General features: G+C 37.3%; 1 protein-coding gene across 3 annotated transcripts in view; it reads left to right on the top strand.

The window, feature by feature from the left end:
* The window catches only part of SNTG2 (syntrophin gamma 2), a 269806-nt gene that overhangs the window by 158886 nt on the left and 95285 nt on the right, over positions 1-15635 (top strand). For all 3 annotated transcript variants that reach the window (XM_065056001.1, XM_065056002.1, XM_065056000.1), the window contains exon 8: positions 143-234. In XM_065056001.1, coding sequence (XP_064912073.1) covers positions 143-234 — 92 coding nt within the window. The remainder of the gene's footprint in view (positions 1-142; positions 235-15635) is intronic.

The following is a 15635-nucleotide window of genomic DNA, read 5'->3' as shown; positions in this document are numbered from 1 at the left end:
GGCTGTCATTCTGAAGTGCAAGTAGTAGTTCTGGTTTAGTTTAGTGATTTATATTAAAAATTATTCCCCCGTTTTACAGCTGATATTGCCTGATACATGTATTTTTAACACAAGCAATTATTTTTCATGATCTGATTTCCAGGTTCCCCTGGACCATCCAGTGATCACAGCAGTGGAGCTTCATCACCTCTCTTTGACAGTGGCTTACATTTAAATGGAAACTCGACTAACACTGTAAGCAAACGAATAATAGAGACATGGTGTAAGCTATGTGAGTCCTGTTCCCATTTGGAGCTTCAAATTCCGGTGTAGGACTGTAAGGCTACCCCAATTTCTGTTGCTCTTGTTTGTTTGTTTGATTGATTTTTAAGTGCAAATACTGTAAAAATCTGTAATTACAAAGTAACCAATGTGGGGCCCTGGGCTTCCAGGTTCTCACTCTGAGACAACTGAGAAGCTTGTAGGAGTGAGCAAGATAAGATTTAATAATTGTTTAGGCATGAATTCATGTGAACTTTTGTCATTCTTTGTTGAATTGTAGTATTGTACTATTGAATTAAGTCCTGGTAGAGATGCTGAAGTGTCTGTGGAATTCATAAAATAGCATAAAGTTGAATTATTGAAGCAAACTTTCATAGAAAGGGAGAAAAAGTGAAAGAAATAAAATGGGAATCAGACTAAAGGAAAAAAAAATCTGTGTCTTTAATCAAGAGTATATTCAGTTCTTGTTTTCTGTGGTGAACAGCTATGACTAAATTAGTTGCAGTATTGTGGAGGAAAAAAAAAAATCCTTTCTCCAGGAAAAATACTAGTCACCAAAGCCAACAAAGATATGATATCTTGGGAGGTGATAATGTTGCTCTTTTAAAAATGAAGATTGACGATGTACATACTATCTGTACAAGGACGTGAACCTTCATGATCAAAACTTCTTTAACTCCTAAAAAATTGCTGCTGTAGTCCTACAGTTGGATATTAAATCTTAGAGAAGGAATGTCCAGTGAATGGAGTGAAGGTTTCTCCTCTCCTCTGTTTTTCCTTTTCTTTCCTACTCAGCCAGCGATGTCAGTGTCTGCTGTTTACTGCACTTCTCCCAAGCTTTGCACTTTTTTTAGCACTGTTTCTCTAAACTAATCCTTAAGGCTTGTTTTCATGTGGTATATATAGATATGATAATATATTATTTATATATAATAAATAAACAGAAATATGCTTTTCTGTGCTGATACCTGTACCTTAGCACTTGGGGTCAAAACTGAGCATAAATATCAGTTTCACGTTTATTTGTTTCTAGTGATCCAGATAATTATTACCTTTATTTACTTTGTATTGTTGTCTTACTAAAGAATCTCAACCTGTCCTCAGGGTCCAGCATTTTGCAATGCCTGTGTATCACATGCTCTTCAGACAAGTGAAGTCCTTTCTGCAAAAGGCTTGCATTACAAGAGTTTTGTGGGCAGATTATTGCCTGTGATTGCATTAGCATGCTTTAGTAAATTAATGCCTATTAATTTAGTGCTAGAATGAGTGTGCCGTAATAACTTTCAGTAATCATTATGACTGTACTGTGGGAATTGCACACTTTGAATTCTATGCATTATAAAAACATAAATAAGTAGTTAGAGTTTTGTAGACTTGTAGCAGAGTAATTTAGAGTTAGTTTCCAAGGTAGCACACAAATGAGTCTGCATAAGCTTGAAATATAAGTGGAAAACCAGAAAGTTAAAACAGGGGTATACTAAGTTACTAACTTGTTTTTATACAGCACTTAATTTTTCTGAAACTTGACATAAAGTCACATGAGGAGCTATGCGCCAGACACTATGACCTAGAAGTGGAGTAAAGCAAAACAATCCACCTTTTATCTAGCCTAGTAAAAAATTCATGATCTCTCTTCATGGGAAACAAAATGAAAAATTGCCAGATTCTTGCTATGAAATGCCAAAGCAAGGCTTTAAGGATTCTGAGCAGGAATGACTGGCTTTAAAGATGGTCCGCTGGAGGTATGTGGTCAAACTTTTATCAAACTAAGCTGTGAGTGAAACTGAGCTGTGATCAGATCTTCAAAAGTGGTTATAAATGTGTTTTAACTACCAGCTAGTGAGTCCTTCTGCTTCTTTTTTCATTCAGTTTTTTCATTTTTCTGGTGAGGGAAGCACAGAACTGGGATTACCTATGATGGTATTGACCAGTAAGGCTAAGGATATTTAAATCCCTTTTTAATGTCACCTTGGTAGGGGAGATCTGGCTCACTTTGAACATTATGTCATGTAAGTTTGTGTTGTAGTTGTATGTACCTTCCTGACCACAGTCAGATCCGTGCTGTCTTATACAGTACAGGGATATTTATGCGTGTAAATGCAGCTCCAAAAGCACACAATGTAGTGGAATGAGAGGTAGGGAATAACTGTTGTGGCAGTTTCAACAAGCTATCATTCAGCATCTCTGTTCTGAAAAACAATAATATAGAGACACTTGAGCTAATGTTGTATTCAGGCTTTAATGTTCACATGACACAACAGAATATGTTGTGGTGAAACTGGCCATGTTAACATCAAGCTGCTTCTGCCTAATATGTTTATACCATTTTCAGTTCTGGTGCTAGCTTGCCGCTGTTAAATAAATCTTCATAACCTTTGTTGTGGAGCACCTTTTATATGTGACATGATATTATCTGGAGGATTTATATACATTCTCCCTATAATATCTTAGCAGTTTTCAGTGTAGCACTTGAAGGGGGTTCTCTGGAATACAGAGAAATGAGCTAAAGTGCTCTCTTCACACCTAATTATTTTGTGCTTGGGCACTGACAAATGCTACAGAGACTGGTAGTGGCATATACATTCATCTGTATCTTATAAGTGGTTTATTAAACACAATGTGAAGTTTCAGAGGGGAACATAAAACATTCAGAGGCGCTGATCTCTAGGGTAGTGATTACAAGTTGTTTACCTGAAGGATTCTAACTATAAAACCATGAAGAAAATACTGTAGAGATACTCTCCGAGATATCCAAATATCTGTGATTTCCAGGCAAGTTCTCTGGAGAAACTTGGGTTAGGGAAAAAAAAAAAAGAGACTGAAAATAAACCAAATTCCTGTTTAGGACACCATTGAAAAGAAACCGAATTCCATTTTAAGACACTATTGAATAAGATGATAATTACAATGCAAACAGGCAAGGTAATAGGTTTTCATTTGTTTAAAAATCCAGCTTCCCTGAATTGTCTAAAACTGATGTTCTAGTAAGTGGTGAGACCAGAGTAAATAGTTATTTTATGTGTGTTCATGTAATTTAAGAACTATAATTTAATTTTGATAGTGTATGTTTAGTTTAGGTGGTTAAATGAAACTAAACAGGCACTTAAAATTTTCTAAATTGCTTTAAAATATTTTTTTTCCTTGATGGCTTTGTTTCATCTGTTAAATTATCTTTTTTTTTTTTAACTTTAAAAAATACATTGTCTACTTCATCACCAAGTACTGCTTTTAAAAAAATAAAATACACAGATGTCCAGCTCTTGGTGGGACCAGTAGGGTGCTAAATCTTTAATGTCTGTGGTAGTCTTGGTTCCAGAGTGAATGATATGACTCCATCCCCAGTGTGTAAAGGCAGAAAGGGAAGAGGATGCAAGAAAGGAGGGTGGGCACCCTCCAACTGAGATGGATACTTTAGTGGAGTGTGTGACCAGACCACTGAATTGAGATTGAATCGATGACCTTTATCTGAAAGCTTCAGTAGTTTTATTTTTCTAATGTTCCTGTAGTGTCTTCCAATTCAGTATAAGTACACTATTGATCATTCTTAAGTTTTGTTTTTCGTTTTTATCATCCTGTAGTTCACTTTAAAGAAGAAAAGTTTCAGGATTTCAGATCAATAGCTTTTGTATTAGAACAGTTCAGCATGTGATACCAATAGACTCTGCCAACTCTTGATCTGAAAATCCATGACTTTCTCGCTGAATATGGAAGCAATGTGACTTTAAATTGGCTTTCAGTTCACAGTGTGTCATTTCGAAATGTACTTGCATAAAATGTAATTAATGTAATAAATACAAAAAATAGCTCTCTTAGAGGTGCAGCACTGGTTACTCTCGTGAAAATAATCATCACCATGTCTTGCATTTCTTTGCTGAAGAGAACACAGCTAGCTACACTTAAATATTTTGGACTGCTGCTGTGCTGAGAACCTTTGTGAAATGAGATAAACACACTGCAAGTAAGTGTGCTCCTTTTTTTTCGATTAATAAAATATGAAATGACTGTCCCATTCCCACCTACAGGAGAAAAAAAATCCAAATCTTCTTTTTCTGATTACATCTCTCAGAAATCGTAGCAGTAGAAGCTGAAAAAAGCCTGTTAAATAACACTTTTCTACTCCACTACTATAGAGTTATTAAGGTTATGCTTTTTATATTAAGTATTGAAATGCTGTTCTAAAGTGCTGCGTTTTTCTAATTCTGTTTAGAGTTGAATGGGACTTTCACTGTGACATTAATGAAGTGAATAAAGGTATCTTTAAAAGTCTTATCTTTTAGTTGTATTGATCCCTACTGTCACTGCTAATCCTTTCAGCAGACTTATTTCTTCTAGTATTTAACATCTAATTGATCAGGTTGGCCATTTCTTCTGCACAGAAATTAAACACTTGTTTAATTTCCCAGTAAAATTTAAGTCACATGTGGTTTTAGGATTTTTTTTTTTTTTTTTAACCTAGAGCCTTAACAAATGCTGGTGAGAGAAAATATTGCATTGAAAATACAAATAAGGTCTTACTAGCTGCTAAATAAATGAACACTGAACAATATTTGCTGCTTTATGACATCTGATACTAATTTTAAAAGCATTCACTTAAAACACTGAAAGTTAATCCGATATTCACACACTTCCAAAGAAGATGGCTTCAGTTTTTTTAAGTGAGGCTGACCTAAGCCCAAGTCTGTTTCCACTGGAAAAGAAGTCAAAGACCAAGAAAGGTCAGATGAACAATTATAGCTGTGTTATTTATCTTTCAGAAAAAAGTGCAGTAGGATCGCAATGGAAATAATACGTCAAGTAGAAAACAGTAACTTGCATTTGTTAGGTATCTGGTTTCATTTCTTAGTTATACCTATTTTTCCCATACACAGCCCTTTCATGTGAATGCATTGTTTCTTACTGTTCCTATAAATTCATCCGTTTTACTTCCCAGCAGCAGCAAAAAGAAAGTGGCTTAGTCACGATTTATTATCTTTTTAATAGCTTCTGATAGAAATTGAGTCATTCTCTTCATCCTTATGCATTCTTTTTTTTTTTCTTTTTTTTTTTTTTTTTTAATTACACTTAAGATTGAAATATTTTGAGTCCCTTTGCTTACTTGCTGAATTGTAGGGAGCAGCATTTCATCTGAGTAGTCACCAGAAATCTGCTTTAGGGAGAGTTGTATTGCTGTGTAGGTTGCACCGAGTGCTTTGAGTACCTTTCATTCACACAGATAGATAAAGAAAGTTTTGGGCAACAGAGTTATTTATTAATGAATTGTACACTTCTGTTTGGCCTATGGTATTCAGGAGCGCAGGAATTAAATTTGCATTTGATTCTTGGACAAAATTGTCCCTCTTTTTTCTCTTATTATCTGTTCTCCTGCCTATGACTAGGAAAGTTCAAAATTAAGTACTTCAGGTCAGACCTAGATTATAAAGAAAAGTTAGAAATTTGAAACTGTTGTATGAGTAAACAAAATTATGATAATTTCTCACATGTTGCCAACACAGTGAACAGAAGAAGCATCTTTCATGTGTGTTAGCAGGGAGTATCTCAAGTCCTTTGTTAGAGGCAAATACATGTGGTATTGTTCATGAGATTGAAAACTAAATAAGGAAGTGTTAGAAGAAATGAAAGCAAGGAATTTTTGTTTTGGTTGGTTGGTTGGTTTTGGTTTTTTTGTTTGTTGTTTGTGTGTGTGTGTGTGAAAGATCCATCTACTGTTGCCCCAGTCAGTGTTCGACTACTGTTCTGAATACCAGGCCCTGGTAATGATCAGTATGGAAACAGAGAGGCATATAGTGATTACATGTTTCTAGATATGATATGAGCATAGATGAACTCCAGCAGTTCAGGTACATGCTATAAATGGCTTGCAGTGAAAAATGGTAGTAAAATTGAGTCAACAAGTTCTCCCACAGAGTTGCATCCACTGTCATGCCACAAAGTCCCACAACAAATTGAGAATTACTGAGCTCCTAGTTAGTGATATAAGGGAAAGTCAAGCCTAACCTTGAGCTAATTTTTCTAAGCAAGGACAGAACGCCCCATTTGTGCATATGAAAGGCTGCCAAAAGCTGTCTGTAACAGCTGAAGTTTGGGTACACTTGCATGTACAGTATTATGCCAATAATCTCAACATTGTATTTTATTCTGTTCTTTTCTTTATATATCTTTAATGTTGTGTTTTGATTTATGACTGCTGTTACAGTTTGAGAAGAATCATAATTACTTCCTGCTTTTTGTGCTGAGATTTCATATAAACTACTCTGCCCCCTGTCCTCTGCCTCCCAAAGGAAGAATATATCTGGAAAGGTGTTCAAGGCAAGGTTGTTGAGGTTACTCAGGAACCAATTACATACTAGCCCAAGGGAAACAAATTAAAGAAAAAGGTGCAAAGTTCTGTCAAATAGTCCATATGTATTTTCTAAATATATTTTAGTCAGGCTTATACCTTATTGGTTCACTAAAAAAGTAATAATGTAATAGCACCTAGCAGCACAGCTGTAATGAAATATTCATTAGTATTTCTATTGTGAATCACTTCTAGAGAAACTTATATAACTGAAAGATTTTTAATTTTTTTTCCTCACTGGTAGAATAGTAAACCCGTTGATTTCAATCCATAGCTACTGCAGTGAATAAGGCAACGTAGGTGCCTAACATGTACTGCTATACAGACTCTCCATGTAAACATCACATATAGGTACTCAGTGTCTGCAAAACCATTCCTTAATTAAAAATCATTAAATGTCTTCAAGAGCGGTCATTAAAGTTCAAAAGCATGCGTGTGATGCAGCATTAGAATTAAAAGTCTTTCTTTTCTGTGAAAGAAAGGGAGAGGTAGTATCCTTGTTTCACATGCTGTTTTACCTTCCTCCCATTTAATTAAACATCTATCAATTAAAATAATGTAGAATAGAGCTGGATAATTAAAAGTTGCTGCTTTCACTGAATTTTAAAGAAATCAAATTACTTGTCCAAATTGTTATTTCGTCTGGAAGAGCTTGTTTCCTGTGTAGAAGCCTTTATCTATTAAATGATTTGGTGATGCATACTTTACCAGATAATTACTGTCTTCTTAAAGCTGTCACAGAACTGTGCACCTGCATCTAAGAATTACATTAAAAATAAATAAACACAGACCCTCTACTGAATTGATGCTGCATCAAAGGAATGCACAGGTATTTTGATATCGTCATTAAATCCCTCTGAATTCTGAGACAAGTCGACTGCTCTAATTGACTCCTATTTACAGTAGATATCTCAATAATGTTTTTCTTTATTTGGGCATCACAAGAGTTTCACTCATGTCTCTACTCTCAGCTGAACAGTTGTTAATTGTGTCGTTCCACAACTGAAGTAAGCTAATGTAAGACTCTTTTGCTGCTAAATGGTTCAGTCTTGTTTTCTTCTCCAACCAGTCTACAGCCTCTGTCTGTCCCTGGAATAAGTATCAGCAAATGCTTAGCTGTATGTTGGTCATTTTAGGACATTTTTATGTACATTTGGTTCCATTTTATGGAATGGGCTCAAGACTTTAATGATACATAATAAATCCTTTAAAACAAAAAATTGATAAATTCCAAATTGTCAGTAAAAAAGTTATATATTTCCTAATGGGTATCATACTTGATTCTTATTTCACAGAATCATAGAATCATTGAGGTTGTAAAAGACCCTTAAGAGTCCAACCCTTAACCTAACAATGCCAAGTCCACCACTAAGCCATGTCCTGAAGCACCACATCTGTATGTCTTTTAAATGTCTCCAGGGATGGTGACGTCACCACTTCCCTGTTCCAGTGCTTTGCAATACTTTCTGTGAAGAAATGTTTCCTAATATCCAATCTGAACCTTCCCTGGTGCAGCTTAAGGCCATTTCCTCTCATCCTATTACTTGTTACTTGGGAGAAGAAACCAATGCACACCTTGCTACAACCTCCTTTTGTTGTAGAGAGTCATAAGGTCTCCCCTCAGCCTTCTTTTCTCCAGGCTAAACAGCCGCAGTTCCCTCAGCTGCTTCTCACAGAACTTGTTCTCTAGACCCTTCACTGATGCAGCTTTGTTGCTCTTCTTTGGATGTGCTCCAGCATGTCAGTGTCTTGTGGTAAGGGAACCAAAACTGAACACAGGATTCAAATATGGCCTCACCTGTGCAGATGATCACTTCTCTGGTCCTGCTGGCCACACTATTCCTGATACAAGCCAGGATGCTGTTGGCCTTTTTGGCCACCTGGGCACACTGCTGGCTCAAATTCAGCCAGCTGTCAATCAACACCCCCAGATCCCTCTCCGCCAGGCAGCTTCCCAGCCACTTTTCCCCGAGCCTGTAGCGCTGCCTGAGGTTGTTGTGACCCAAGAGCAGGACCCAGCACTTGGCCTTGTTGAACCTCATGCAATTGGCCTTAGACCAACAATCCAGCTGGTCCAGATCACGCTGTAGAGCCATCCTACCCTCCAGCAGATCAACACTCCCACCCAATTTGGTGTCTGCTGCAAACTTACTGAGGGTGTCCTCAATCCCCTCATCCAGATCATTGATAAAGAGATTAAACAGAACTGGCCCCAATACTGAGCCCTGGGGAACACCACTCATGACTGGCCGCCATCTGGATTTGGCTCCGTTCACCACAACTCCTTTGGCCTGGCCCTCCAGCCGGTTCTTTATCCATTGCAGAGTACACCCATCCAGGCCATGAGCTGCCAGCTTCTCCAGGAGAAGGCTGTGGGATATGGTGCCAAAGGCTTTACTGAAATCCAGGTAGACAACATCCACAGTCTTTCCCCCATCCACTAAGTGGGTCACCTTGTCATAGAAGGAGATCAGGTCCGTCAAACAGGACCTACCTTTCATAAACCCATGTTGGCTGGGCCTGATCACTTGATTGTCCTGTACATGCCACGTAATGGCCCTCAAGATGCTCCATGATCTTCTCCAGCACCGAGGTCAGACTGACAGACTTGTAGTTCTCCAGATCCTCCTTCCGGCCCTTCTAGTAGGTCACTGTCACATTTGCTAACCTTTTATTTCCTTTTAGATTGTTTTACCTTTCAGTCTTCATGAAAATAACAGTTAATTCACATAAATTAAAATTAAATTCTTTAAAATTAAGTTTACAACTGTATATCTTCGCACGGTTTTGAAACGCTCAAACATTCAATTTAGGAAATAACTAAAAAAATTAAGGAGTTTTGGTAGGCAGTCAGACTTATAGAACACGAATAAGTCTTTCGTTAAATCATTTGCACTGGTTAAATTTACAGTTGAAAGCTCATATAATTTATAAGAAGGTCTCCGTCCTCTATTTTCTCCATGCTGGTGACAACAGCAAGTTATTATGGTAGCAAATTAAAAAAAAAGCTTGTTTCCAGGTGAAGAAATCACTGATACTAATTAATTTGGCCTTTTAAGAACAAACTGTAGCAATTATTGTTGCCTCTTTGTTTAATTGTAGTATGAGAATGTTTGCAATAGATACATTGCTGCTCCCTTGGTCTATATCCGCTATGGAGACCTTTCAAGACTTGCATTTCTGCAAACCAGATAGTATTTGTAATATGAGGTGAAAAATGTATTTAAAAGCAAGCTTAAGCTTGCTGAGAAATATGAGCCTGAGTATTTCTGGCTCCAAAAGTGAATTAACCCAGCTTCAACCTGCCTGAAGCCCATGTGTAGCAAAAGAGTGATATGTCAACCTAAAATATCACTGTGACTGCTTTCAAGGTGCGACTCTAGCAGAAGTTGCAAATTAAATTACTAGGGAGGATTCAGAAACACTTCCGAGGACATGACATTTTTCTTGCAGAGATTTAGAATCAATGACAGGGTTGTTTTTTTTTTTAAAAGTAAGGTTTCCCAGGCTCTGCAAATTGTATGTCACAAAAATATTAGACACTGACAGTCCCAGACAGCTGTGATCTTTTGCCTTCCTTCCTATGTTCTTAGTAGAAACTTAATTACAGAGATATGTGTGATTTGGTCTCTCATTTAGTGGAGGAGTTTCTGGACTCATTCTGCCCCCTAATGAGTTGATATATAGTTGTTTGAAAAAGCAACAAAGTACTTGCCTACATTGTCCTTCATAGGTCAATGATCACTAATGGGATATAGAGTCAAACCCTCCTCCAAGTCAACAGTACACAGCTGTCCCAGGTGGGTAGTGATTATGTGTCATTACAACCTGATTCTTGTTCAGTGTTCTGTCAAAAATGAGATTTTTGTGTTCAATCCATTCCGTAATGGACAGGTGTTACAAACAAATTGGTATTAATTGGCAACATTGTTGACGGCCTGAGTGGAAAGCCAAAGGTGTGAGATGAACCGGAGGATAAAAGCTGTGATTGCAGAGATTATGTCTAAACAGCCAAATTTTTTTAGTGCTTTGAAGGAACAGTGTGGAGAGTTTTCAACATGAGCAGCAGCAGCTGTTTAGCAGACAGAAGGCTTGAAGGTCAGCCAGCTCAGTACACTGGGTCCGACCAAAGGACCATTTGGCCAAATAGCTGGTCCCCAGCAGGTGCCCTCAGGAGAATACAAGAAAAGAGCAAATATGTAAAATTATTTATAGGGTATATTTGCTGCAGCTCAAATTATTTCTGGCACAGGGACCTCCTGAGCTAGAGTTTGTGATATAGAAAAATGTGTTTTTCTTTGTTTTTATCCCACTGAATTTTACCTCCAATCAGTACGCCTGCTTATTATATGAAAAGGGCAAGTGAACCACTGTTTCCTAATCCTTTTTTTCTGCTATTTATATTTTTACATACCTTTGTCATACAATTCCCTCAGCCGCTTCTTTTTCAGTCTAATGAATCTTTGTTTACTTGCTATTTGTGTGGAAACAGTTCCATTCCTTTCACCATCTGCTTTTCTCATGACAGCAAGTTCTTATTTTTGAGTGTTAATTGCCTGTTCATATCCCATTAGAGTATGGGAAAATTTAATATTGTCTTTACTGGTGTGCATTACTATGCGATTGTCTACTGTATTTTTAGCAGTCTTTTTATCTCTCAGTCATTCTGTACCATGAGCTTCTTCTGCAGCTGTTTGCACTTTGGTTTTCTTTTTATCATTCTTAATTACTTGTGCATCACAAACTTGGTCAGTCTGGTGTTCACCATGTTATCAGATCATTAATCAATATGCTGAACAGCATATATGATTGTGGAAGTCCACTGATAGTGCCCTTCCACAGTGAAGAGTGCTTCTTAACTGTTGTGTTTTGCTTGCTATATTTTAGCTGATTATTAATATTTGTGAGGATTTTGCATTATTTCACAACAAGTTAGTTAAGAAACTTTAGTGAGGGACAAAAGGTTTTTGGAAAACCAAGTATGCTTTAGAAATTGGTTCTCTCATATTAATTAACAGTTTTGATAAACTCTATAAGATCTGAGAGTGTCAAGGTTTAAGAAAGGGCGGCAATAAACCATGGCAGACGCTCCCTGTTACCTCCTCACTTCCCGCCATCCCTTTTCTTCAGATAGGAAAGATGATAGGAAAGGGGAAAGGAAGAGAGACTTAGACTTCAAGATGGAGAGTTTTAAAGGGTTTTACTAATGCTACTAATAAATAGAGAATATATATGAAATATACAAAACCAATCTCGAATGCTCCATGTGATGTTGGCGTCACTCCAGCAGCAGAGCTGGGTGTGCGGAGCTGGCGGCTCCAGCAGCTTCAGCTCAGGGCCCTGGAAGTTACGGGCGGGACTGCACAGCAAACCAGAAACTGGTTGCAGGGATGCAGGGCCTGAAGCCTGTAAATCACAGGCAGACAGACAGACAGGGTCCTCTCTACATGCCGGCCATGGTCAAAGAGAGCGTGACCCTCGTGATCACCCTCTTATATAGGGGGTATGATGATTATGGGATGGAATACTCTGTTGGTCAGTTTTAGTCCATCCACCCCTCCTCAAACACGCCCCTCTCACAATGGAATGTGGGAAAACTTATCAGTCTTTCTTGGCTACCACAGTGATACATCTAAACACAAGCCTCTTCAGCATTCCGTTGGTCTTCTTATCAGCACTGAGTACAGCATCCTAGGAAAACTATGCAGGCTAAAACTTAGAAGAGTACAGCCAGCCACCTAGAAGAACTTAGCTGGAAGAAAAGTCACTAAAAGAGAACTGGTCTTGTTTTTAACAAAACCAGGACAGGGAGGAGTGACCTCTGTTTGCAAAAGTTCTATTGATTTTCTTCTTCCCTGGTTTGTTATTTTTATCCATGTGTTTAGAAGGGGATATAACAAATGATCTGTCTCAGATTGAAGTTTTAATACATTTAGGGCAAACTGAACAAAATGAACTGCTGGTCCTATGATAGTGTTTTGTTTCTATGCAATGGTCTTATGGCCATATTTATGCCTTCTTTTGTCCTTAAGAAGAAAAAGAGGTATCAGTCCAACTTTTCTGCTCTACCATAAACTGATTAGTAGTAAATGGCTTGGTAAGAAACAGACATTTGAAACTTGGACCAGTTTGACCCCTTTGTATCCTTTCCTTGTTCTTGGTCATTAATGTTTAGAACTCACAGCAGGGTTTCTGCAGGAATAAGTAGTCCAGAACTGGGGGGAGAGGGGCAAATGAATTACTCTTTCTTGTGTGTTTTTCAGATATGAAAACTTTGAAATCGTCTGGAAAAGTCACATTTTCTTTAGGAGTTTACATTTTCTATACTGTACTGTCATAGCTTTGGGGTTAATAGATTTTGACAAAGTTGTTTTGGCCATTTTTTCCCTTTCAATTCACAAATGTAATGAATAGCTGTGATGCAGATTTTCTATAATTCTGATCTTAACTTAAATTGAGATATTTTTTCTTTAAAGTAGTATAGAATGATAGAGTAGTTTGGATTGGAAGGGACCTTCAAAGGTCATCTAGTCCAACCCCCTGGAATGTGCAGGTTCATCTCCAACTGGATCAGGTTGCTCAGAGCCCCGTCCAGCCTGACACTGAGTGTTTCCAGGGATGTGGCATCTACCACCTCTCTGAGAAACCTGGGCCAGTGTTTCACCACCCTAATTTTTAAAAAAATTCTTCCTCCTGTCTAGCTTGAATCTCCCCTCTTTTAGTTTAAAACCATTGACACCTTGTCCTGTCACAGCAGGTCCTGCTAAAAAGTCTGTTCCCATCTTTCTTCTGGCCTCTTTAAAGTACTGAAAGGCCTCAATAAGGTCTCCCCAGAGCCTTCTCTTCTCCAGGCTGAACAACCCCAACTCTCTCAGCCTGTCCTCATAGAAGCCCCTGGCTGGGTGTCAGTCTCCTGAAGGAAACCCCTGGCACACCTGAGCTCCTAGGAGGGCCGGCATGTTGTGGTAGGCATTTCAGCCAGGCCATAAAGCTTTATATCCTACTAAAGCATTTGGTTGAAGTGTAAGAGAGCAAACAGAAACATTAAATTGCCAGAGTGACCCACTCACAATTTTTTTCCTGCCAAATGCTCTTAAATTGCCTAGAATATCACAGTTGATAGTTCAACAGCCTGCTAAAGAAGTACAGCTAATGGTTCCCAAGAAAAAGACAGAGTTTTATGTTTAAATTGTCTATGTATTCTCTGTGTCTTAAGAGCTGAGAAGATTGGAACAATAGGTGAAGCTGCTTCAGGAATTTTTATGTTTCTTTATTTTCTGATTTGTGGATTTAAATTCAGTTATCATATTCAAGCATTTATGTTTGATGTAATAAACTACCTTCTGCTTTATTCTTAGACATTTCTGTTTCCAGACAGGCGAGTTACATTATGTTGATAATTTTCAACTTCAGATTGCATGTGGTTCTGTCAGTTATTGTAATTTGAACAGAATTCTAAAATATGCATCGAATTCTTCACTATGATATTTTTAAATTTATAATAAACTTTGGAGACACCTTAGCCTTTTGTGACTAATTCTATGAGATAGAATTAGTCTATAGAATTGATTATGAAATATTCATGCTGCAACAACACCAGATCTCAATCAAATGAAAGCTGGATTGTTCTAGGGATTGTAAATACTCTAAATGAAATTCCTTTCTTAAAAGAGATTGAAGTCTTAAATATTCATTAGTGTTACCAACGCTGGCAATTTCATTACAATTTTTTCTTTTACTAGAAAAGTGTCCCTCAGTCACTAACTCTCAGTTGTTCTGTTAGAGTATGACAGTCGCTATTTTGATTTATTTAAAGAAGTAAATAGAAAGATAAGCCCTTGATTACTATAAGGAAGAGCTTTAGGGGAAAAAAAAAATAAATCCTATTGAGTGAAAAAAAGAAATAGAACAATTCCCTGAATGTTCTTTATTTTGAGTAAGTTTTATGGCTTTTGAGCACTTGGGCATGACAAAGCTGAAGTTGCGTCTGTCTATTTGCTTTTTTAAGTACTACTCAGTTCATATTTACAGCTCAGTTAAAAATAAGCAGCTTTCAACTCCCTTCTCTACCAGAAGGTTTTCTGTGCAACCTGGAACAAATAATTTGGTTCAGACACAGCACAAACGCCTGTCTTTGGCCAGAATATCTATGTCTTTGAATCCTTCTCAGCTGCCTCTCTGTGAACAGTATTGCCATCCTTACAATGAGTGAAATGCTCAGCTATCATAGTAGTGCACAGATAAAAGTATCGATAGAAATTTTCAGTTGATCATTTTTATGCATTCTTTATGAAACTCCTAGATCATTCTATTGTTTATTTAATAAGCATTAAACTCATAATCAAGCTCATAAATCTGGATTGGTACACTGAACAGTGGTTTCCAACATTTTCTAATCTGTTTCTAATTTAATTTATTTTTGCCTATAAACACTATTTTGAAATCATTTGCAAACAAAACCAGTTACCATATTTTTTTGACAATTTGGGCATAGTTCTGTACTTGCAGTCATTGATACAATGATGTAAACCTCTGGATATTATTTCACAAGGAGCAAACTACAAGTGTATATGAACTAAGATGTATATCACTCTGCAGTTTCCTGAATGTTTTCTATGGCAACTTTTAAAATTGCATAAATATTTCATTTTTATCATGTTTCATTCTTGGTGCCTTCATGCACTATTTAGTTGCAATGCATAAGATGCTACATATATGAGCAGGCCAACCAGTCTGCATATAAGCTCTAGTTTCGGTTTGAGTAGACCTGTATCTCAATAGCTACATATCCAAGCTAATTCCCCTAACTTCATTTGCATTTGTACCCATTTGATTTAAGGTTATTTTCTTTTCTATGCTGTGGTTACATGAAATGAGTAGATTGTAAAATCACGTATTTTCACTGTTCTGAGATCTGGACATCCTTTACTGCTTAGGTGGTGTCAACTATCTTGCCTTTATAGTAGAATTATTTAAAGGAAACCCTCAAAAATGGAATTTCAAAATTTGTCAGTCCATATGTGCATACTGGTAACAC

Source organism: Columba livia, chromosome 3 (genome assembly GCF_036013475.1).
Source record: "Columba livia isolate bColLiv1 breed racing homer chromosome 3, bColLiv1.pat.W.v2, whole genome shotgun sequence".
Taxonomy (NCBI): domain Eukaryota; kingdom Metazoa; phylum Chordata; class Aves; order Columbiformes; family Columbidae; genus Columba; species Columba livia.
This window is presented reverse-complemented; position numbering and strand designations above follow the sequence as displayed.